This window comes from Lampris incognitus, chromosome 8, assembly GCF_029633865.1.
Source record: "Lampris incognitus isolate fLamInc1 chromosome 8, fLamInc1.hap2, whole genome shotgun sequence".
Classification (NCBI taxonomy): domain Eukaryota; kingdom Metazoa; phylum Chordata; class Actinopteri; order Lampriformes; family Lampridae; genus Lampris; species Lampris incognitus.
This window is the reverse complement of record NC_079218.1, coordinates 45,202,385-45,227,622: the sequence shown is the minus strand read 5'-3', so window position 1 is coordinate 45,227,622 and position 25,238 is coordinate 45,202,385. Positions and strand designations below refer to the sequence as shown.

At 48.1% G+C, this 25,238-nt stretch overlaps 1 protein-coding gene across 1 annotated transcript in view; it reads right to left on the bottom strand.

The window, feature by feature from the left end:
• Positions 1-12,407, bottom strand: part of LOC130117332 (stAR-related lipid transfer protein 13-like) — a 72,821-nt gene extending 60,414 nt beyond the window's left edge. The window contains exons 1-2 of the mRNA XM_056285546.1: positions 11,948-12,407; positions 1,795-1,828 (exon numbers count right to left, since the gene is read on the bottom strand). Coding sequence (XP_056141521.1) covers positions 1,795-1,816 — 22 coding nt within the window. The 5' untranslated portion in view covers positions 1,817-1,828; positions 11,948-12,407. The remainder of the gene's footprint in view (positions 1-1,794; positions 1,829-11,947) is intronic.
• Between the last annotated feature and the right edge of the window lie 12,831 nt (positions 12,408-25,238).

The following is a 25,238-nucleotide window of genomic DNA, read 5'->3' as shown; positions in this document are numbered from 1 at the left end:
GAGGTGTAAAAACCAGGTCCAGAAAGTAAATGTCCAAACCGTGTTTTTGCTCCAACCATGTTACTAAACCAGCTGATTTCATTAACTAGTTTCCCCTTACCTAGTTGAGGAGTGGTGTTGACTAGAACCTGCTGGTGCAGTGCACGAGTACAGCAAACACATGGTTTGGACTTTTACTTTCTGGACCTGGTTTTTACACCTCTGCAAACCGCCGCAGCAGGCCTCGCTCAGCCCTGTGAGGAATCCTCTATCTACCACGTGGCCAGAGGAGTGAATGTCAGCTATGCGACCAGAGATATGTGTCCGTATCACATCCAAAACACAGACCACACAGGCGGACGAACGTCGGCGATCCAACGGGATTTCGATCAAAGGTCAACATCTTCCCCCATATCAGAGACGGAAAAATAAAAATACACACGCTTCAAGTGAAATAGACAAGCGTACTTGTGATACATTCAGAACAATAAAACTTGTCTCTACTTTCACCCTGCACTGCCATGTGCCGTTCACTTGAGAGTGTAAATTAGATACGTGTCTCGGTTTCTCCCTCCATAAACATAAATACACACACTTACTCCCAACCTATGTTTGGGGGGGGGGGTGACATCACCTCTGACCCCCCCAGGAGTCTCGGGGGCCTCATTACCCACACGGCATTTCTCCTCTGTGGACTATCAGTGACAGTAATGTGACCCTTTGGGGCTGGTTGGTGGTGGTGCCACTCTGGAGACACCCCCAACCCATCAAATATGTATCAACACCCGCCCCCCACACACACACACACACTTACAAATAAACACTCACACACACACAGCACGGTGAATGGTACCCTGTTGCCAGGACATCTCCCTAGGTAGCACTTAACTGCGGTTGCCGTGACGCCTGTGCCTGTCAATCAAGACGGGACACGCTCTCAGGACAAGCGGCATGGGCGGAGGTCAGAGCCGGACTCATTAATCAGCCTCTCTCAACTGTCTCCACGTGGAGCCACGAGAAATATCTGCAGCCGCGTCACATATGAATATTCAGCGCGTCACAGACCCACAACTGCTGTCAGTTCATAAGGGAAAAATTCAATAAGTGTAATTTTCATGACGACAATTTCCAGTCACGATGCCTCTAAATCTCATGTAACGTTTCCCCGTAAGGCTTCCCATTCCCAAGGGAAGTTAAAAAATATGTTTTTGTTATTATCAAATATTATTATTAAATATATCATTTATATATATTTATATATGTTTATTATATTTATATATAGATTCATATATCATTTATATTATTATGAAACATGGTGTTATTAAATTTAAATTATGTTTTATTAAAATTATGTTATTGAAATATAAGGTTACATGTTGAAGCTGCTATGTTATCTCACCACAAACCAAAACAACAACACTTCAAAAGCCGGTATGATAGTGTATATTTGTTAGCATCTGTGTGTACGCATACGCCCAAGTTGTGTGTGTGTGTGTGTGTGTGTGTCTTTGTGTGTGTGTGTATGTTCTCCTAATGCACACACACACAGACACACACACACGTCTCTCACACACACACACACACACACACACACACACACACACACACACACACACACACACACACACACACACACACGCGTCTTACAGCAGATACAGCATATCATTACTTCTAGAGGGTTTGGAATTTTTGTGTGGGACATTCCCAGAAGTCCAGTTATATCCCAAAGTGGGAATGCAAACAATGTAACCAGTGAGACATTTTTGTGCTGCTGCAAGTCCACAAACCAAACGCACACACTTCAAGCTTTCCTACCTGCTGACCCACTGCTGCTCATTCTCCCTGCAGTCTGCAAGAAAACAAGAGAGAGACACACAATGAGACCCACAACTGACTAATATAACCCCCTACAACACACACACACACACGCACAAAAGACATACACACATACGCACACAAAAACACCCACACACATGCGCGCACACACATACACACACGCACGCACACACACACAGACATACACACACATGCACACACACACATACACACACGCATGCACACACACACACATACACACATACACAAAGACATACACATGTGCAAACACACACAAACACACAAAGACACACGCATACACACCACACACACACACACACCATACACACAGAGATACACCACACACACACAGAGACACACGCACAGAGACACACACACGCACACACACAGAAACCCACAAAGACACACGCATACACACCACACACACACACACACACACACACACACACACACACACACACACACACACACACACACACAAAGAGACAAGCACACACACCATACACACAGAGATACACCACACACACGCACACACACACACACACACAGAAACCCACACAAAGACACACGCACAAAGACATTATTCACACAACAAACAGGGGTAAACCACAAGCTAGTCGATTCACATTTACACTTGGGGGCAGTTAAGAGTGTCAACAGAACATGAGTCCAAACCCGGTGACTCAGTTTCCCTCCCGGTACTTCCATTTTTATGGTCCGGCAGTGGAGGAGAGTGAAGCTCGGACAATGACCCACGAGCCTCCTCCACGAAACGGGCCGCACAACAGAAACCCGTTCCCAAGTGTTTCCCGCCACATGAGACCAGCCGGCTCTGACTGCTCCCCACAAACTGCCCTCAGCCCGGGAGTGTGTGGCACCGAGGAAACACCCCGCTCGTGGAACGGGGGGGGGGGGGTCAACTGGGGGACTTAGTGTCTTCTTATTTGATGCATGGGACTGCCGTGTCTTTAGGCCAAGTGCTTCAGACAATAATACATGATGCTGCAGAATTACGGGACGTCGGGGGGGGGGTGGAGAGGCTGCTGATATCAGCTACTTACAACTGCACTTATATAGGAAAACCGGGAAGGAACTAGATGAGGGAAAAGGAAGAGGTTGTAGTAGTAAGAGAGTTGCGATTGTGTTGAATTAAACGTGTGTTGTTGTAATGTGAGCCTCGTCGACAACATGTGACTCACATGTTCAGTTACTGCATGTTAACACAACAAACGGAAGCTCAGCCTGCTCGTGAGGATCCAGAGGGGACACACACACACATACAAAAAACACACAAACACAAATATACACACAAAAAACACACACACACAAATATACACACAAACACACACAAACATGGACATGAACACAAACACACAGACACACAAAAACACACAAAAACCACACAAACACACACAAACATGCACATACGCCACACACACACAGACAGACACACACACACACACACACACACACACACACACAAACATACACCACACAGACACACACACAAACACACACAAACACAACACACACACGTGTGGAGAGAGAGAGAGAGAGAGAGAAAGACTCCTAACACTTCCAGTTTCCCTGTGTGTGGACTGACTGACTGACTGACTGACTGACTGACTGACTGACTGTGTGCAGTCTGGGTGGCATCAGGCGAGCAGCCCAGAGTCGAGCTGATCAGTGTGGGAAAAGTTAACCGGACTCTGACACTCACTCTGGACGTTACCTCCGTCTGATGAAAACCTCCAAACGTGTCAGGTTCTCAGAAATTGGGAAAAACTACTCATTATTTTCCATCAGTGACTCACATCATGATTTCCTGTCACGGGGGGAAGCTTGCGTCTCAAGGCAGTTATGGGAACTTCTCAAACACGATGCAGCCTCAGAGTTCAACTGTAAAATAATAGGACCCTTTCAGAAAGGACACGTTTTCAAAATGACAGGGTAAAATATGGATCCACGTCATTTCTTTCCCGTTGCACCGCACAAGGCGGGCCGGCGCACAAACCTATAGAGCAGCAGCTGCGGATGTGAGAGGGGACCGCTGCCTTGCCCAAGGGCACTTCGGCAGGGCGACTGTTTGCTGATGAGGGCCTTGAACTCATGCTGTCTGGCCAAAGGATAGTGTAACCACTAAACCTCCCTGCCACCCAAAACACCTTCTAAGATTACACAAATAGCGGGTGCTGCTAATAGCCTTGTAGTCAAGACCACCCACGGCGAGACCGAGTCCAGAACAAGCCTTTTGGGGGGGGGGGGGCAACTCACAACCAATGGGATCAGACCGTCTGTAAAGACTGACGCCAGAACAGTGCAGTTCCAGTGAATCACCATGACTACATGTAAGTGTCTACCGTTGTAGTACAGGTCAACACTTCACCTTGGTGTAATATCTATCTTTCTCCGCCAAGGAGGAAAAGTTTCATGTTCCAATTTTATGACGTTTCAGAGACATACGTTAAAAAGAAATTAGACTAGATGCACTCCTCTGAAAATGGAAAGTTTGATATTCAGTAACAAGAAAAAGTACACCATTGCACTTGACCAGTTTTGAAAAAGTATCACTCGTGTAGCAGTGTACGACCACGGATGTGTAGACTCGCTAGCCCATTGGCTAAAGGGTCCGACCCTTTACTTGACTGGTTAGCGCAGTTGCCCGTGGAGTGGGACTGGTTAGTGCAGTCTACACATACATGCGTGGTCGTACACCGTTACATTAGTCCATGTTGTCTTGAGAACGAGACCTTCAAAATGTGGAACTCAAGAGTCCACACTCGAGTGTTTTATTCATAAATGAATATTTTAGATTCTGGAAATATCTCTTGAAGGTCAGATCTTTAAAGTAGCCCGGCTATTCAGAAGTCAGAGAGAGAGAGAGAGAGACAGATAGATAGATAGATCGATGATGGATGGATGGATGGATATAGATAGATCGATATAGCTAGCTAGCTAGCTAGAGACAGATAGATAGATAGCTTTACAAAGGAACTGATGGTGATTGATTACTGAGATACAGATGACCTAGATTCAGAAAAACTGGTATTTATAAAGTATGACATCATATGACAGGTAAGATATAACAGCAACATGACTGGTAGAGGAACATCATCTCCACACATACTACATGCTACTGAGAACATATGAGGGTCACTATTGTTTATCATGACGCCTTGCAGAAAAGGAGAGGACCATATTGTTGGGTGATGAGGACCAAATGTCAGTTTTCCATCAGCTATGCATTTAAAGAATGGTGGAAACAATTACAAATATGATTTGTATAAAAAATTCAGTGATTTTTTGTTTGTTTGTTGATATGGTGGATATATTAGCCTGAATCTTCGGCTTCCGGTGTGGGAAGATGGCGGCGCAAATCACGTTTGCAGCGACCTCAACCGGTGTGGGAAGATGGCGGTGCGAACTTACGTTTGCGGCGGCCTCACCCAGCACCATCCATGCAGTGTCTTTGTCCACATCTAAATTTGTCTTTGTTTGATGGCTGGGAGAGCGGGCGCCGGATCGGCTGGGAGAGCTTCGTCTGCTGCGTCCTTTGGGCCCAGGGACCACGGCCCTGCCTGGAGCTGCTCCCGAAGAGGAAACACCGAGGGCGGTCTGACAGCACACGGAAGCGGGGCAGGCTAAGCTAACTGCTAGCCCATGCAGACCGGCAGCTCGGACAGTCATCCTGGCTGGCGTTCATTCTCCTGGACAGCCATTTTTAAAAAAATTTTTTATTAAGATATATGTGTTAGTCTGGATATATGTGTTCTTGTAGTTTTTGGGTATGTGTTTTTGTCTTTGTGTTGCAATGCTGTGGGCTGGGGGAAACGATATGACACATACATGTTCCTGGTTCCTGATGTTTGTCTTGCAACATTGTTCTAATTTATCAAATACGTCGTCCAGTACCTTCCTCAAATAGACTTAAGGAAAACCTGCTATAAATCTGGAGCAGAGACCTTGAGGTGTGTGTGTGTGTGTGTGTGTGTGTGTGTGTGTGTGTGTGTGTGTGTGTGTTTGTGTGTGTGTGTGTGTGTGTGCGTGCGCGCACGCTTGTGTCCGTTTGGACAGCTGTGCTTTATCAGTCACGGTTAGGAGAAAAATAAACTCCCTCCTGAACATCAGTCTGATCCCACGGCCTCTCGTGCTCCTTTTACCTAGCTAACTTCTTACCTACCAATACACACACACACACACACACACACACGCACACACACATTCCTTTGGAAAACCCCTCATCATCAGTCCGTCTTTTATTTTCGGTTTGTTAACACCAGCAGTGTGATGGGGAGAAGTACATGGCACGTGTCTGCGTTTTGTGTAGTTCTTGATCCTCACACACATGATGCTGGATGTGTGTACGTAAAGCGACGTGTGCACTAATGTGTATTGCTGTCTTTCTCAGTGCTCCTGCAGTTGTTAAGGGCTGTTGTCCCTGTACCATATCAGGAATCACGACCGAAATGTCGTTTCCCCCAACACACAGCAATGCAACACAAAGACAAAAACACACATCCCAACTAAAAGAATACATATATCCAAACCACAGAAAACTACAAAAAAAACTACAAAAACACAAATATTCAACATATAAAAAAAAAAAACAATTCACTGTCCAAGGGAGTGAACGCCCGCCAGGATGACTGTCGGAATTGCCGGTCTGCATGGGCTAGCAGTTAGCTTAGCCTGCCCCGCTCCCACATCCTGTCAGACCACCCTCGGTGTTTACTCTTTGGGCGCAGCTCCAGGCAGGGCCATGGCCCCTGGGCCCACAGGATGCAGCAGACCAGGCTCCCTCAGCCGATCCAACGCCAGCTCTCCCAGCCAGACACCTTCGACACACCTCCCCAAACTCCACACGACGACACCAAAAACAACACAGACAATGCCAGGCGAGGCCGCCGCCAGACCACCCTCGGTGTTATAGGAACTGCCGGTCTGCATGGGCTAGCAGTTAGCTTAGCCTGCCCCGCTTCCGCAACCTGTCAGACCGCCCTCGGTGTTATCTCTTCGGGCACAGCTCCGGGCAGGGCCGTGGTCCCTGGGCCCACAGGGCGCAGCAGACCAAGCTCTCCCAGCTGATCCAGCGCCAGCTCTCCAAGCCATCAAACGAAGACAAACTTAGACGCAGACGTGGACAAAGACACTGCATGGACGGTACTGGGTGAGGCCGCTGCAAAGGTGAATTCGTGCCGCCATGTACTGATTCCATGTGTGCAGGAAGTGCATATGGCAGCATGAATGTCTGTCCTTGCACCAGTATCACCAAGGCAGATCCCTGTCGTTCTTGCAGTATAAGTGATCTGGATGGGACGCTGCATTTCTGCTGCCCATATTTCTGTTTCTCAGATACAATAAGTGAGACAAGTACACGTGGTTTAAATGCCTGCTGGCTTTGGATCTGAACTTAGGAGCTACTGTGTGGTTATCGCTCCGCCGCCCACAAGCTACCAGACACGTCATCAAACCGTGTTATCTGGCAGCTGACAACTGATTACCCGGGGGTCAGGGGTCAAAGAGACATGGCCACCTCAGTGACCATTTGACCTCTGGTCTGCTTTGTTCTTCTGTAAGTTATCGGCGGGGAGTTGCTCCAAATTCTACAGCAAACACACACACACGCACACACACACACACACACACATGCCATTCTGTAGATGTAACAAATAACAAATATGCTAACACAAAAGCGGAGAACTGCCCTGGGCCGCATTTCTTAAGCCTTTTCTGTATGAAAGGAAACATGTGCTAGGTGTGTGTGTGTGTGCACGTGCACATCACATGCGCGCGCATGGATGCATGCTTATAAATATGCATGTCTGTGTGAGTGTTTTGTGTAGTGGGAGTGTATTTGTGGTGCACGTGTTTCATGTGTGTGTGTGTGTAAGACGAAAACCGAGGTATCTGACTGAAATGAATGGCCCTCCCTCCATCCGGCACCCATGTAAGTGATCAAACTTGCTGTACTTAGTGGAGCAATGGAAGGTGTAATCTTCAGTGATGGATGTTCGGTCGTCGCGTTTTGTGCACTGCAGGTGAGTCGTGTGTGGGAAACGAACGTACGTGGGCAGAGGCAGAGAGAGCGGGGCTGGTGCGAGGTATGGATATGACCCCGCTCGGCGGAGCGGGTGGAAATAAGCGGCGCAGGGTTTGCTCCACAATAAACAGCAGCTTCCTGAGGAAAAGCCTCTGTTTACTTTAAGGGGGTTTTGTGTGTGTGGATGTAAAAAAGCTGCAACATCAAAAGAACAAAGGGAGAGAAGAGAAACTCTGTCGTACAAAGTAACTGGCTATCATAATGTGGCATGTTGTAACGGAGGGTCGGTGTCCCGCCCCCCCCCCCATCCCCACCCCTCCCCCCCAACCGAACGTCTCTCTATGAGAATACCAGAAGACATGAAGGTTTCATTTTTTCCCCTCCTTTTCCTTCCCCTCCACTTCCTGCTTCTCTGTCTGTCTCTCCGTCTGTCAGACAGGCGGAGTGTTTGTTGTTGTCTGAGGCAGACAGCAGGCTGACCTCGTCTGCCGGGGGACATAGCAGATGTAGTCTGAGCCTTCAGCTGAGCCTTCGTCTGAGTCTTCTTCTGAGTCTTCATCTGAGCCTTCAGCTGAGTCTTCAGCTGAGTCTTCATCTGAGTCTTCAGCTGAGCCTTCATCGGAGCCTTCAGCTGAGCCTTCATCTGAGTCTTCAGCTGAGCCTTCATCTTAGTCTTCTTCTGAGTCTTCAGCTGAGCCTTCGTCTGAGCCTTCATCTGAGCCTTCATCTGAGCCTTCATCTGAGTCTTCATCTGAGCCTTCATCTGAGCCTTCAGCTGAGTCTTCAACTGAGTCTTCATCTGAGTCTTCAGCTGAGCCTTCATCGGAGCCTTCAGCTGAGCCTTCATCTGAGTCTTCAGCTGAGTCTTCATCTGAGTCTTCATCTGAGCCTTCATCTGAGCCTTCAGCTGGGTCTTCAGCTGAGTTTTCATCTGAGTCTTCATTTGAGTCTTCAGCTGAGCCTTCATCTGAGTCTTCATCTGAGTCTTCATCTGAGCCTTAATCTGAGCCTTCATACGAGTCTTCATCTGAGCCTTTATCTCCGTCTTATTTACTCAACAGCAGGGAGTGTGCACGCTGGATGCAAGCCCGGAACCATGGACCAGGAGAGGGATGAAGGGCTGTGTGTGTGTGTGTGTGTGTGTGTGTGTGTGTGTGTGTGTGTGTGTGTGTGTGTTTGTCTTGGTGTGTCTGTGTGTGTTTGTCTGTGTGTGTGTATGTGTGTGTTGTGTGTATGTGCATGTGTGTCTGTGTATGTATATGTGTGTGCATGTGTATGTGTTGTGTATGTGCGTGTGTGTGTATGTGCGTGTGTGTGTATAGATGTGTGTGGGGGGGTAGATTGACAGAGGGAGGGGTCAGAAGGCAGGCCACATGTGAGAATACTGAAAGTCGGTAAAGGAAGAATAAAGACAGAAAGATGGAGGGAAAGATGGAGGGAAAGATGGAGGGAAAGGGGGATTGAGGACCGTGTCAGAATGTTTGGTAGAAGCGTCAGCATGCGGGGGTGTGTGCTGCACAGGTAGGGCCACGTACAGGGTGAGGGAGGACACACACAGACAGACAGAGAGCTAACTGACCAAAAAAAGACAACAACAAAAAAAAACCACACGTCCACATGCGAGCAGACCGTCCCACATCACCAACTCCCCGACCACAGTCCTGTGGCGGAGACGTCTCTCTGCCCCTTGACCCCTGATTAAGAGATGAGATGTGTAACACGCTGAGTTGGTTGGACACCAACACGCCACATCAGACGACTGACAGGCTCGGGTCAGTCTGCATCCGTCCCCGAGACGCCCTGATCTCATCCTCAGCGCTAAGCTGGGGGCGAGCCGGAGACACCACCACGTACACGCACCGCTGGTGCCGGTCCAGCAGAGCGGATCAGAACCACAGCATCACAGGCCACTTCCTTGTTACATGGTTAATCCTCCGGCGCCGCATGGACAGCAGCACCGCACACGCCGGGACCCCGTCAGAGGACGGAGCATCACACATGCTGGGACCCCGTCAGAGGACGCAGCACCACACATGCTGGGACCCCGTCAGAGGACGCAGCATCACACATGCTGGGACACCGTCAGAGGACGCAGCATCACACATGCTGGGACCCCATCAGAGGACGCAGCACCACACATGCTGGGACACCGTCAGAGGACGCAGCACCACACATGCTGGGACCCCGTCAGAAGACGCAGCATCACACATGCTGGGACCCCGTCAGAAGACGCAGCATCACACATGCTGGGACACCGTCAGAGGACGCAGCACCACACACGCTGGGACCCCATCAGAGGACGCAGCACCACACATGCTGGGACCCCGTCAGAGGACGCAGCACCACACATGCTGGGACCCCGTCAGAGGACGCAGCATCACACATGCTGGGACCCCATCAGAGGACGCAGCACCACACATGCTGGGACCCCGTCAGAGGACGCAGCATCACACATGCTGGGACCCCATCAGAGGACGCAGCATCACACATGCTGGGACCCCGTCAGAGGACGCAGCATCACACATGCTGGGACCCCATCAGAGGACGCAGCACCACACATGCTGGGACCCCGTCAGAGGACGCAGCATCACACATGCTGGGACCCCATCAGAGGACGCAGCATCACACATGCTGGGACCCCATCAGAGGACGCAGCATCACACATGCTGGGACACCGTCAGAGGACGCAGCATCACACATGCTGGGACCCCGTCAGAGGACGCAGCATCACAGCACACATCATGACCTGTGACAGGTCAGCCCGCGCCACCACCAGCACATCTGCCACCAGCCACCGGGGGTCTCCTCGAGGAGCCCTGCAGCCTGGTGCAGCAATACATAAACCCATTTCAGAAGGACACTTTGTCTTCAGGCTGGACTGTACACATGTTATGAGCACATCTGTTTCTTTGTGTCTCTTTGTGTCTCTTTGTGTCTCTTTGTGTTTCTTTTCAGGAGCGGGAGCTTTCTGTTCTGTACCTGCAAGATGGGGAAAGGGAGACCCTCCATAATGGATCTACTGGTCGGCAGAAAGTAACACACACACACACACACACTCTCAGAAACACACACATACACACACAGACACACATACATACACACACACATACACAAACACTCAGACACACACACATACACACACACACACATACGCACACTCAGACACACACACACACATTATTCACACACGCGCACACACACACACACACATACACACAACACACACAGACACACACATACGCACACTCAGACACACACACACACACACACACACACACATACACACAACACACACAGACACACACATACGCACACTCAGACACACACACACACACACACACACACACACACACATACACACAACACACACAGACACACACATACGCACACTCAGACACACACACACACACACACACACACACACACACATACATACACATACAGACACACACACAAACACACGCGCACACACATTATTCACACACACACACACATACACACAGACACACACACGCAGACACAGACACACAGAGAGACAAGCACACACATGAACACACACACACAGACACACACACTTAGACACAGACACACACAGAGACAAGCACACACATGAACACACACACACACACAAACGCACAAACAGACACATACAAACACGGACTCACGTAATACACATACACACATGCACACACACACATAGACAAACACATGTGCACACACACAGACACACACATACACAGACAGACCCACACACACACATACACAGACACACACATATACATACACAGACACACACAAATATACACACACAGACCCACGCACACACACGCACACACTTACTCATGTGGTTGTGGCATCCACAGCAAATAAAAGAAACCAAACACCTCAAACACACAATTAAACAAGTTGTTTCACACAACCAGAGCTGTTGGTGCTGACGGAGAAGCCCACTCTACACCCACACCCCCAGAACATACTGTTGTCCTGTTTCTCTCCAGCGACCCACACACACACACACACACACACCCACAGACATACACAAACACACACACATACAGATACACACACACACACACACGGCGTGTGTCTCACCCTGGCCCGTCGAGCATGTAGGAGTGCTGGGGAGTAGAGGGAGGAGCGGGTCAGGGGTCTGCTGCGGGTCAAAGGTCGCGAGCGTCGTCTGTTGGCCGTCTCTCCCCGGTCCGAAGCTCTGGAGGGGTCCTGATTCTGACACGGAGACCGACCCGCACGCCGCTCCACCACGAAGGCACTCTGAGGGAACACAAGCACACAGGAAACACATGGGCTGGTGGCAGGGCTGGCGGTCTAACCGTGGGACTCTGGACAGGTGGGTTAGAAAGTCCACACGACACAGGGAAGAGGCCGGCCCGCCTTAAGGTCCACCCCCCAAACATCTCTCTCCTCCTCTAACGCTGCTCATGATATCAGCTCGTGACAAGCCTCTCCTCCTCTCCTCCTCTGTGATGTTACCCGGTCCCTCTCTTCACTGCCCTCCTCTCCTGCAGCAGCTCTGCTCACACACACACACACACACACACACACACACACACACACACACACACACACACACACACACACACACACACACACACACACACACACACACTGCTCACACCGTCTCTCCAGATCACACACACACTGCTGGTTAATGAGCAAGACTTCACCACTTCACCTCCTCCCCTGTTTTAAAACTATCTCTGTCAAGTCAACCCCTGTCTCCTCCTCCTCCTCCTCCTCCTCCTCCTCTCTCTCTCTCTCTCTCTCTCTCTCTCCTCTGTCTGTCCATCTGTCTGTCTCTGTCTCTCTCTCCTCTGTATCTCTCTCTCTGACTCTCTCTCCTGTCTGTCTGTCTGTCTTGCTCCTCTGTCTCTGTCGCTCTCTCTCTCTCCTTTGTATCTCTTTCACTTGCTCTCCCCTCTGTCTCTCTCTCCAGTCTATCTGTCTGTCTCTCTCCTCTGTGTCTCTCTGTCTGTCTGTCTCTCTCTCTCCTCTGTATCTCTTTCGCTTGCTCTCTCCTCTGTCTCTCTCTCTCTCCTGCCTCGCTCTCTCCTCTGTCTGTCTCTCTCTCTCTGTCTCTCTATTCTCCGTCTCTCTCTCTCTATCTGTCCGTCTCTCTCTCTCCTCTGTCTCTCTCTTCTGTCTGTCTGTATCTCCTCTGTCTCTCCCCTCTGTCTCTCGCTCCTCTGTATCTCTTTCACTTGCTCTCTCCTCTGTCTCTCTCTCTCTCTCTCTCCTGTCTCGCTCTCTCCTCTGTCTCTCTCTCTCTCTCTGTCTCTCTATTCTCTGTCTCTCTCTCTATCTGTCTGTCTCTCTCTTCTGTCTGTCTGTCTCTGTCTCTCCTCTCTCCTGTCTCGCTCTCTCCTCTGTCTCTCTCTCTTCTGTCTGTCTGTCTCTCCTCTGTCTCTCCTGTCTCTCTCTCCTCTGTATCTCTCTCACTTGCTCGCTCCTCTGTCTGTCTCTGTCTCTGTCTCTCCTCTCTCTAATTCAAATTCAGTAGGCTTTATTGGCATGATGTAACTCTGGACATATTGCCAAAGCAAGAGTTTAAACATTGAAAAGGTTTAAAATTTGAAAATGTTTGACATTTTGAAACATTGAAAATCTCCCATCTCTGTCTGTCTGTCTGTGTGTGTGTGTCTCTCTCTCCCCCTCTGTCTCTCTGTGTCTCTTCTCTCTCAAATTCAAACTCAGAAGTGCTTTATTGGCAAGACAAACGGACACTTGTGTTGCCACAGCAGTCATTACAAACGATATTGTGTGAAAGTTGTGTTTCTAAAAAGTCAAACAGTAATGGAAAGTCCATGTCCGCTGGACACTGTGACTCAGCCCGCTCATCTGCAACACTGGGAAGACCTCTGCTGTGCTGCCCCCCCCCTCCTCCCTCCCTCCCTCCCTCCCTGCCTCCCCAGTCTACGCTGATGCACGGCTTATGATTTCACAAGCTTGTGTGTGTGTGTGTCTGTGGGGGAGGAATGGTATTAATTTCAGTAAACAACATGCTTCTGTTTTTCTTTTCTGTCCCCAATCCAGTCCCCAAATGAGTGCATAAATATACTCTCACACACACACACACACACAATTCCCCTCCTTTGCTACACACAACGCTGGTGTGTGTGTGAGGCTCGTCAGAGTTGTGTGCTCGTACTCAAGACTCATCAGGGTCACAACCTACTGTCCCTCTACACATGTCTTTTATTTTGTTTTAATCACCGTTCGGGTGTGTTGTTTTTCACTAACGTGCCGATGTGTTGATGTGTGATGAATTACAGGAATTGAGTTAGCCAGTTTTGGGATAATGTGTTTATATATTCAATTATTAATTAATATATTTATATATTTAATCGCGTTGACTGTTTTTATTGAGATGATGAATTGGACAAACGCACTATGGACTCATGACGACTAATCTCATGAGTTTCTGCCGTAATGAATTCCCAGGGTGGAAAGTCCTACCGTCGGAAAAACCCTTGGCACTCCGAAAAGAAAAATCCCGGAATGATCTAAATGAGAGAATTAAGTGCCTCAGCTTCCGTTAATGTCACTGATAAAAGGAGGGAGGGCGAGTTGACGGATGAGGGAACATGGTGTGGCCACTTATATCCCTTTAAGCAGAGGATGTTTCCCATCTTCACAATGACTGGGAGGAGGAGGAGGAGGAGGAGGGGGAGGAGGAGGAGAAGGAAAAGGAGGAGGAGGAGGAAGAGATTCTTCATATTTTAAGCCCTTCCATATCAAAGCTATATACATCCCAAAAAATGACCTTTTTCATACTTTCTATTACTGGCATATGTAAGGCAATGACTAATGTAGGACTATCCACATCACGAACATGTATGTAGTTGCTACGGTAACGGCTACTGTCTGGTAGATGTCTGCCGGGAAAAACCGTGTTTTGGCCTCTGTGTTTGAGCCTCGGCAACTCCATTTCAGTGGAACTTGGTTTCAGTCTGACACTTCGGGGGTCGTCCGGGTAGCATAGCGGTCTATTCTCTTGCCCACCAACACGGGGTTCGCCGGTTCGAATCCCCGTGTTACCTCCGGCTTGGTCGGGCGTCCCTACAGACACAATTGGCCATGTCTGCGGGCGGGAAGCCGGATGTGGGTATGTGTCCTGGTCACTGCACTAGCGCCTCCTCTGGTCGGTTGGGGGCGCCTGTTCAGAGGGGAGGTGGAACTGGGGGGAACAGCGTGAGCCTCCCACACGCTACGTCCCCCCTGGTGAAACTCCTCGCTGTCAGGTGAAAAGAAGGGGCTGGTGACTCCACATGTGTGGGAGGAGGCATGTGGGAGTCTGCAGCCCTCCCCGGATCAGCAGAGGGGGTGGAGCAGCGATCGGGACGGCTGAGTAGAGTGGGGTGATTGGGTGGATACAATTGGGGGGGGGGGGATCTGACACTTCATGGACAAATTACAAAAGCTTTCCTTTCCGGAGAAGCCAGATATATAATTAAAAGTGTGCATATAGTAGAAGAGGAAAGAGAAGAAGAAGAAAGGCACTGTATTTTGTCATTGTACAGATTACAGTGAAACGTGTGTTCTGCATTTAACCCATCCTATTGTATAGGAGCAGTGGGCGGCTGCAGCACCCGGGGACCAACTCCAGTTCTTCTTTCCATTGCCTTGCTCAGGGACACAGGCAGGAGTATTAACCCTAACATGCATGTCTTTTTGATGGTGGGAGGAAACCGGAGCACCCGGAGAAAACCCACACAGACACAGGGAGAACATGCAAACACACAGAAGGGACCCGGGACGGCCTGGGGTTCGAACCCGGGACCTTCTTGCTGTGAGGTCACCGTACATACACTCACTGGCCACTTTATTAGGTACAGCTTGCTAGTACCGGGTTGGACCCCCTTTTGCCTTCAGAACTGCCTTAATCCTTCATGGCATAGATTCAACAAGGTACTGGAAACTATCTTCAGAGAGTTTGGTCCATATTGACATGATAGCGTCACGCAGTTGCTGCAGATTTGTCGGCTGCACATCCATGATGCGAATCTCCCGGTCCACCACATCCCAAAGGTGCTCTATTGGATTGAGATCTGGTGACTGTGGAGGCCATTTGAGTACAGTGAACTCATTGTCATGTTCAAGAAACCAGTCTGAGATGATTCGAGCTTTATGACATGGCGTGTTATCCTGCTGGAAGTAGCCATCAGAAGATGGGAACACTGTGGTCATAAAGGGATGGACATGGTCAGCAACAATACTCTGGTAGGCTGTGGCGTTGACACGATGCTCAATTGGTACTAAGGGGCCCAAAGTGTGCCAAGAAAATATCCCCCACACTATTACACCACCACCAGCTGCCTGAACCGTTGATACAAGGCAGGATGGATCCATGCTTTCATGTTGTTGACGCCAAATTCTGACCCTACCATCCGAATGTCGCAGCAGAAATCGAGACTCATCAGACCAGGCAACGTTTTTCCAATCTTCTATTGTCCAATTTTGGTGAGCCTGTGCGAATTGTAGCCTCAGTTTCCTGTTCTTAGCTGACAGGAGTGGCACCCGGTGTGGTCTTCTGCTGCTGTAGCCCATCTGCCTCAAGGTTCGACGTGTTGTGTGTTCAGAGATGCTCTTCTGCATACCTCGGTTGTAATGAGTGGTTATTTGAGTTACTGTTGCCTTTCTGTCAGCTCGAACCAGTCTGGCCATTCTCCTCTGACCTCTGGCATCAACAAGGCATTTTCGCCCACAGAACTGCCGCTCACTGGATATTTTATCTTTTTCGGACCATTCTCTGTAAACCCTAGAGATGGTTGTGCGTGAAAATTCGAGTAGATCAGCAGTTTCTGAAATACTCAGACCAGCCCGTCTGGCACCAACAACCATGCCACGTTCAAAGTCACTTAAATCACCTTTCTTCCCCATTCTGATGCTCGGTTTGAACTGCAGCAGATCGTCTTGACCATGTCTACATGTTTAAATGCATTGAGTTGCTGCCATGTGATTGGCTGATTAGAAATTTGTGTTAACGAGCAGTTGGACAGGTCTGCCTAATAAAGTAGCCGGTGAGTGTATATCCACAAGTGTTCAAGGGCTACAGCCATTTCAGCGTTGTTAAACCCTTTTTGGTCATCGGCCAAAATCCTGGGGCATCTCAGCGGGTTGATGAGGCGCTATATGTACAGAGTAGATGGGCTGAGGCCAGTTTGTGACTGTCGATACTTCTTTGGACTAACTGGATGGCACGGTGATGAACTGAAACTAGCTGTCGCTTATCCATCACATTGCATTGATTTTTTTTTCGCCATACCGAGTGGATGAAAAAAGATACTCTTAAAGCAGATAAAAATTAATTCTTCACTTAAAGATGCAGTCTTGCAAATCACTGTTCTGGTTTAACTTACGGACACCTGTGATGACAGACACTGATCATAGCCCTGGTGTTATAGCAGTCCATATCCGTGATGTGCTAGGTGTTGGTACAGCTCTGCTGTTTGCTTGTTAGCCACATTGCTACTTCTTCACACTCCCTTTATTCCTCTACATTCATCCATCCATCCATTATCCAAACCGCTTATCCTGCTCTCAGAGTCACGGGGGATGCTGGAGCCTATCCCAGCAGTCATTGGGAGGCAGGCGGAGAGACACCCTGGACAGGCTGCCAGGCCATCACAGGACCAACACACACACATTCACACCTAGGGACAATTTAGTACAGCCGATTCACCTGACCTACATGTCTTTGGACTGTGGGAGGAAACCGGAGCCCCCAGAAGAAACCCACGCAGACACGGGGAGAACATGCAAACTCCACACAGAGGACGACCCGGGACGACCCACCAAGGTTGGACTACCCCGGGGCTCGAACCCGGGACCTTCTTGCTGTGAGGCGACCGCGCTAACCACTGCGCCGCCCCATTTATTTATTTATGATTTGGATGTCTGTAGATTAACTAGTGTCTGCAATCAGAAATAGAAAGCATTTCAAATGACTTTTGTTTACATGTAAAATATCCAGGCCTGCATATAAACATTATTAAAGAGCTTAAAATACCCTGCTCAGAATTCCCATTCAGCTTCCAGTGTTTGCCGGCTTGCCAGACAGGCATTTGATCAAGATTAGCTCAATTAAAAAAAATGTCTTTTTATAAGAATTCCTACAGCCGAGGGTTGCTGGCCTGAGAGGCATTTGAGGTTCCCAGATTTGCCCTCGGTGAGGTAATGAGGCGAGAGGAATGTCATATGAGAGGAGAACACAGGAGCCGTCTGTCGACTGTGTTACGTCTCCAAACATCATGCCGAATAAACCAGCAATGATAAAATAACAGCAAGCCGGTACGAGTTTGGCACTTGGACTCTGCGGTTTCTGAAGGGATTAATGCTGCTCTCCAGCTGGATGCCAGACGAGGCACAAAACAACCCAATTTATAAAAAGCTTTAACGATGGAAAAAAAAACAGGTCTGGAGCGCATCCAAACTATTATCTAGCCCATATTAAATAGCAGAGAGACTGCAAGCATGGCAACACATTCCCCTGACTAGGCTGTCTCGCTAAGACGTGTGTGTGTGTGTGAGTGGGGGGGGGGTATGGTGCATGATGGGTAAATGGTAAATTGTACTTGTGTGTGTGTTATTTAGGATGCAATTTACTGCTTTCATAAGTTCATAAGCATTTTCAATTAATAAATAAAACATAATTTAAAGCCATTTAAAACTTTGGCATGACACAACAGAGCTGTTAGCGACTTCTCTTTTCTTGTCATGATTTTTTTTTAAAATAATTTAATTTGCAGTCCTTTGAGTCTGCAATAGGATATGAATAGTATCCATACCCCTACCCTGGACCATTTTCAAATGCCCTAATTTCTAATCTTATCTTTCTTTGTGTGTGGTTGATAAAGGATTCTAATCCAACCCCATTGATTCTCTCCGTTTTTCCTTTTTCCCTCTTTTATTTGGGGGGAAGGATCCCCTCCCCCCCAATTGTATCCAGCCAATTAATTACCCCACTCGTCCGAGCCACCCTGGTCGCTGCTCCACCCCCTCTGCCGATCCGGGGAGGGCTGCAGACCACCACATACCTCCTCCGATACATGTGGAGTCACCAGCCGCTTCTTTTCCCCTGACAGTGAGGAGTTTCCCCAGGGGAGGTGTGGGAGGATCACGCTATTCCCCCCCAGTTCCCCCTCCCCCCCCCCCAGTGACTATGACACATACCTACGTCCGGCTTCCCACCCGCAGACACGGCCAATTGTGTCTGTAGGGACGCCCGACCAAGCCGGAGGGTAACACGGGGATTCGAACTGACGATCTCCATGTTCGTAGGCAACGGAATAGACCGCTACGCCACCCGGACGCCCTACGCATTATAAATTTGACTGAATTTCACTCAGCTCGGCTTGGTTCGATGTCCCGTCACATACCGGTGTGGTGTGTTGCTCCGGCTCAGCGTCAGCCGTGTCTGAGTGGGAAGAGCTCGCACTGAGGACTTCCTCGATGCCCTGGTTCAGCTCTTCCAACTTCCTCATCAGCTGAGTCATGGAGTCACATCCGGGGAGCGGAGCCTAGGGACGAGTAAAACACACACACACACACACACACACACACACACACACACATACACGGGTGTTAGTTTGAGTAAATACTTAAGCTACAACAACACTGAGGCTGTAAACCTACATCACACATGCCACCTCCTCCTGATGGTCCTGCTGGACATACAGAAGTCTGCAGAAGCCACTTGGACTTCATTCAGACTTGACTACAAAATTCCACTCTCCAGATATTTTTGGAATCCCCCACCTGCGACCCCCAGTCCCTTCGCCCTCATCCACCCGCCCCACCCTGCTCCCTCCACGTTGCCCCCAGGCCCCTTGCAGATGACCATTGTGTCTCCGTAGCCCAGCCAGGGGTACACAGTGTACCCCACTCTTGGAAGGAGGTGACACCTTCTCAATGGGATTATTGTAGAGAGGGGAAGAGAAGGGCCTTTGATGGCAGGGAAGAGAGAAAATGAGAGAAATGGAGAGAGAGAAATAAATGCCATGATTTAGCAGAAGCGAAGGAGGGCATTTTTTTATCCTCTACTGGCAAACCTTCAATTCATCTTGCAAGGTTGATTCTCTGTTTTGGTACATAAACAGTGTTGTTGTTGTTGTGAGTAGTAGTAGTAGTTGTATTTGTAAAAGTAATAGTAACTGTAGCTAAAGCAGTAAACATGGTGGTAGTAGTAGTAGCAGTAGTTGTAGTAGTAGACATGGTAGTAGTAGTAGTAGTGGTTGTAGCAGTATACATTGTAGTCGTAGCAGTAGTTGTAGCAGTACGCATGGTAGTAGTAGTAGTAGTAGTACACATGGTAGTAGTAGTAGTTGTACCAGTAGACATGGTGGTAGTAGTAGTAGTAGTAGTAGTAGTAGACATGGTAGTAGTAGTAGTAATAGTTGTCGTTGTTGTTATAATGGTAGACATGGTGGTAGTAACTAGTTGGAGCAGTAGACGTGGTAGTAGTAATAGTAGTAGTAGTAGACATGGTAGTAGTAGTAGTAGTAGACATAGTAGTAGTAGTAGTAGTAGTAGTAGTGGTAGACATGGTAATAGTAGTAGCATTCCAAAGCTATACTCTATAGCCATAGTAGTAGTAGCAGTAGACATGGTAGTCATAGTAGTAGTTGTTGTTGTAGCAATAGACATGGTAGTAGTAGTAGTTGTTGTTGTTGTTATAATGGTAGACATGGTGGTAGTAACTAGTTGGAGCAGTAGACATGGTAGTAGTAATAGTAGTAGTAGTAGACATGGTAGTAGTAGTAGTATACATGGTAGTAATAGTAGTAGTAGTAGTAGACATGCTAGTAGTGGTAGTAGTAGTAGTAGTAGTGGAGGTAGTAGTAGTAGCATTCCAAAGCTACTATAAGTAAAGACAATACTGACCAACAAGGGTAAACTAGTGCTTGTAAGGCATTGAGAAATACTAAAATGAAACTGTAGCCACTACAGATGTCTTGCTGTTTGTCTGTTCTATAAAACCCAATTCTGTACATCCACGCTCCCCCCCCCCCTTCACCCATTGGTCATGGACTCTGAGTGAGACACTTGTTCATTGGCCTTCCAGGAAATGAACTAACTGCTTTGTTTCTGAGCTCTCCTGCCAATCCCAGAGTCCCAGAGGCTGATAGCAGAACATAGGGCCCCTTTGAGGAGCTGGAAGTCCAAAAACAGCCCCCTCACTCACACACACACATACATGCATACACACACAAACACAAACATGTACACACACACACATACACATACACACACACACACACACACACACACACCCTTGTGTCCACCCCCATTCCACTCCCATCATGTTGACCATTTTAAAAAAAATATCTGCATTAACAGCTTGGTGGTAAAGTCATTTCCTGTGTGTTGCAGCCCCCACTTTGCCAGATTCCTACACACAGGAAAACAGAAGGCTGACTATGTGCACTTGGTGCTATTTTTACTCATGGTAAGGGGGACAGAGTCAGGGAGGAGGTAGAACGCAAGCGGTCAGAACTTTTCAGCGGCCTGGGTGACCGTGAACGTGGACACACACACTGGCACAAACAAATGCGCTCATGTGAGAACCCATAGACACACAATTCATATACACAAGTGTGCAAATAGGACACACTACACATGTACAAACGTGCATACAACACACACACATACACTGTCTGCGACGATGGCACACGCTTCTGCATATTGGAGCGCTCTCACGGTTTATGAAATGTTAATGCGTTTCTCTCCCCACACCCACAGTATTCACCGAGCATTCACCGAGGAGAGAGTGCTCTTAACGCATCACCGAGTCTCAGCTTGAACATCTCTGCCTCGCCTGTCCGCCCGTCCTGCAGAGCGGCTGAGATACTGCACATGCCAGCCGTGATGCGTACGTCTCAACGTGAACAGACCGAAGCGATACCGCCACGGCCTGCAACTGGGCCTTGTTGTTGCTGTACAGCGAAATGAGTTGTGAAGCAGGAAACACCAGCGTCATTACATCATGACAGGCCAGCGAAATAAACTGGTCGGCCCCATACCTGAGGATCCATCCTGGTCCCTGGCCTTACACTGGCTTGAGACACAGCTTGAGAAAGCACTGAGATGATATGACACATCTGTTGGCCACAGAGGAGAGAAGAGAAGAGAAGAGAAGAGAAGAGAAGAGAAGAGAAGAGAAGAGAAAAGAGAAGAAAAGAAAGAAAAAAGAGAAGAAAAGACGAAGAAAACAAGAGTAGAGAAGAAAAGAAAACAAGAGTAGAGCAGAAAAGAAAAGAGAAGAGATGATTAGAGAAAAGAAGAAAAGAGAAGAGAAGAGAGGGAAAGAAGAGAAGAGAAGAAAATAAAAATGCAGAGAAGAAAAGAGAAGAGAAGATTAGAGAAAAGAAGAAAACAGACCAGTAGAGAATAAGGGAATAAAAGAGAGGAGTAGAGAAGAGAAGAGAAGAGAAGAGAAGAGAAGAGAAGAAAGAAAAAGAGAAGAAAAGACGAAGAAAACAGAAGAGTAGAGAAGAAAAGAAAAGAGAAGAGATGATTAGAGAAAAGAAGAAAAGAGAAGAGAAGAGAAGAAAATAAAAATGCAGAGAAGAAAAGAGAAGAGAAGATTAGAGAAAAGAAGAAAACAGACCAGTAGAGAATAAGGGAATAAAAGAGAGGAGTAGAGAAGAGAAGAAAAGAAAAGAAGAGAGGGGGGAAGAAAAGAAAAACGCAGAGAAGAAAAGAGAAAAGAAGATTAGAAAAAGGAGAAAACAGAAGAAAAGAAAAAAGAAGAGACGAGAAGAGAAGAGAAGAGAAAAGAGAACAGTAGAGAAGAGAAGAAAAGAGACGAGACGAGAAGAAAAGAGAAGAAAAGAGCAGAGAAGAATACCACAGCAACAAACCCGTCTTCCTCTTAAATCAATGTATCACCATCCCATTTGTAAAACTGACATTAATCCCTCAAATATGAGTTGGCAGCAATACTCTGCACTGCTTTTACAACAACCGTCCCTTTTCAAAAGTCACTCACTGTGTCTCTGGTGAACATTATGCAGCTTTAAAGAATGCAAATTATGCTAATTTTGCTCCAACTTGTTCCTCTCATTTAACATGGTGCAGCATGAACACACAGAAAGCCATGCACATTGCAGGAATGTGGAACGGCAGAAGGGCCTCTTTAAGAGAACAGGTATTCAAATGAGCACTCGTCAATAAGTGACTTTAAAAGCTGCTCGTTTCACTTAGAGCCACATTACAAAGGGAAGGAGAAGGGAGAACAAACCCTTTCATTTGAGGCCAGGAGTGGAGACCAGTGTGAAGAATGCTGGGGAATCGTTTTGAGAACGTGTGCCAGGAACTGTTGGGCCTCACTGACAGGTGTGAGAACGTGGTCAGGAGCATGCTCCCAACCCCGGCCACCCGCTGACACGATGCATGCTGGGAGCTGGGCAAAGCCAGCTGGGCTGGGCGGGGGGTGGGAGGAATTTATGTTCAAGGCATGACCGCCAAAACTGGATGTGTGCGATCCCTTTCCATTCCAGTGTAAACCCCCAGCCCAGCCCAGCCCAGCCCAGCCCAGCCCAGCCCCACGTACACATTCACACGAACACACTTGTGCAATATGAATTTTTCTGAACCCTCACTCGTCCAACTTACAACAATGTGTAAGTTGTAAACAGAACTACTAGATGTGCTACCCCGTATGATAAAAATACAGATACAATCCGTGATGTTGTCTCTAACCTGGTACTGAGGTGGGTCATACATATGTTTTAAAGCCAATTAACATAGCATCTTGAAGAATTCTCCAAACACTCAAACTAAAAATGAACTATCATTACTCATTTTAAACCAAATCAACAGGAGTAATGAAGGCGGAATGAAGTCATTCATGCTGTCACTAACAAATATTTGACAATACTGCTCTCTAGTGGTACAGCGAAAGCACACTGTACCAAATGTCTGACAGTGTAATGTAACAATATGGCGTACATCTGGTAATTGACCCCTTTGGCAGTTCAGCAAATTGGATAAATTGTTAATTGTGACAAGTCTAGAGGGAGACTGTTCGCCTGTGACATAGCCGTCATTCCACCCTTCTCTTGTTTCCACTTACCTGTTTGCCGTCTCTCTTCATGGTATCCTCTTCCACTCCCTCGCTACCTGTGAACTCAGGTTTGAGCTTATGACCCGGATCAAGCGAGCCTGAACTGCTACCGGGCAGGACATTAGCTCTCTTCCTCAACCACTTCCTGTTCCGGCTCAAGTTTCGACGCTGACGACTGACCTGGAACTCTTTATATTGTAGCATTTCAGGAAAAATGTCCTCATCTTCTTCATCATTGTCACCATCTCCCTCTTCGGCGGCGGATGATGAGGACTCCTCACCATCTGAGCTCTCATGGAAGAAGGTTGTCTGGTTATCGGTGTTGCCACGATCATAATTGCAGAATACGATGGCACTTGGTTTGTGCTTTACTACCCTCAGCAGATCTTCTGATGTGTCCATGGATATGGGTTGCTGGGTATCACAGTCCTTAGCCTGGCCTAGACCGAGTAGGGATGAAGGGACCAGAAGGGCGCTTGGACAGGGGGTCTCTGCACAGCTGTCCTCATGCCCCCGAGGTAACGTGGCCCCGTAATGATTCCCATTCCCCGGTTCCCTCTGTAAATCACAACAGACAGCTGAAGTATGACGCCGATCTGACCCTTTCATGTCCCCGCCTGTTGCCAGGGTGAATTCACAGTGTCCATTCTCCTTTGCGTTCATCTCGGGATGGATGTAGGGGGAGTTGTTGTCTACTTTCAGCTCATTTGGATCGTCTTCTGTCCACCTCTGAGCAGGTTGTGGGAAGCGGTGGAGCAGTGGGACATGCTCAGACATAGTCTTGGGTGGTGTAACGGAGCGTTGATTCATGGGTCTGACTTGACACTGCCGGTCAGCCACGGTGACAGCCGTGGACTGAGGGCCAACGTGCTTGTGGAGGTGCTGCCGGACAGCTACTGGACCTTTGTGCATCACTTCAGGTCTGCTCTTCATCTGTCAGCTCCTTTGAAGAAATGTGGGCTCAACTAAACCGATCCTTATGATCCGTAAGTTCAAGCATTTACTGAGCTGATAGTTCAGGCCCAGAATGGAGTTACTGGGTGTTTGATGTGAACAGCTCGAGTCCACTTGGGAAGATTTTTACTTTTCTGAAAAGAAGGAAGAGGGAAATGAGAGAACGTGTGAAACGGGGGGGGGGGTAAGAGGAGTAGAAAGGGATGAGAAGGAATATACATTTTGGCAGAATCATTCTTGTCCACACACGTGTACATTGTAAAGAAAATACGCCTCCATAATTTGTCATCTGTCTCCGCGGTATTCAAGTCTGGATCTGTCTGCAGACTTGGACGCATTATCAGG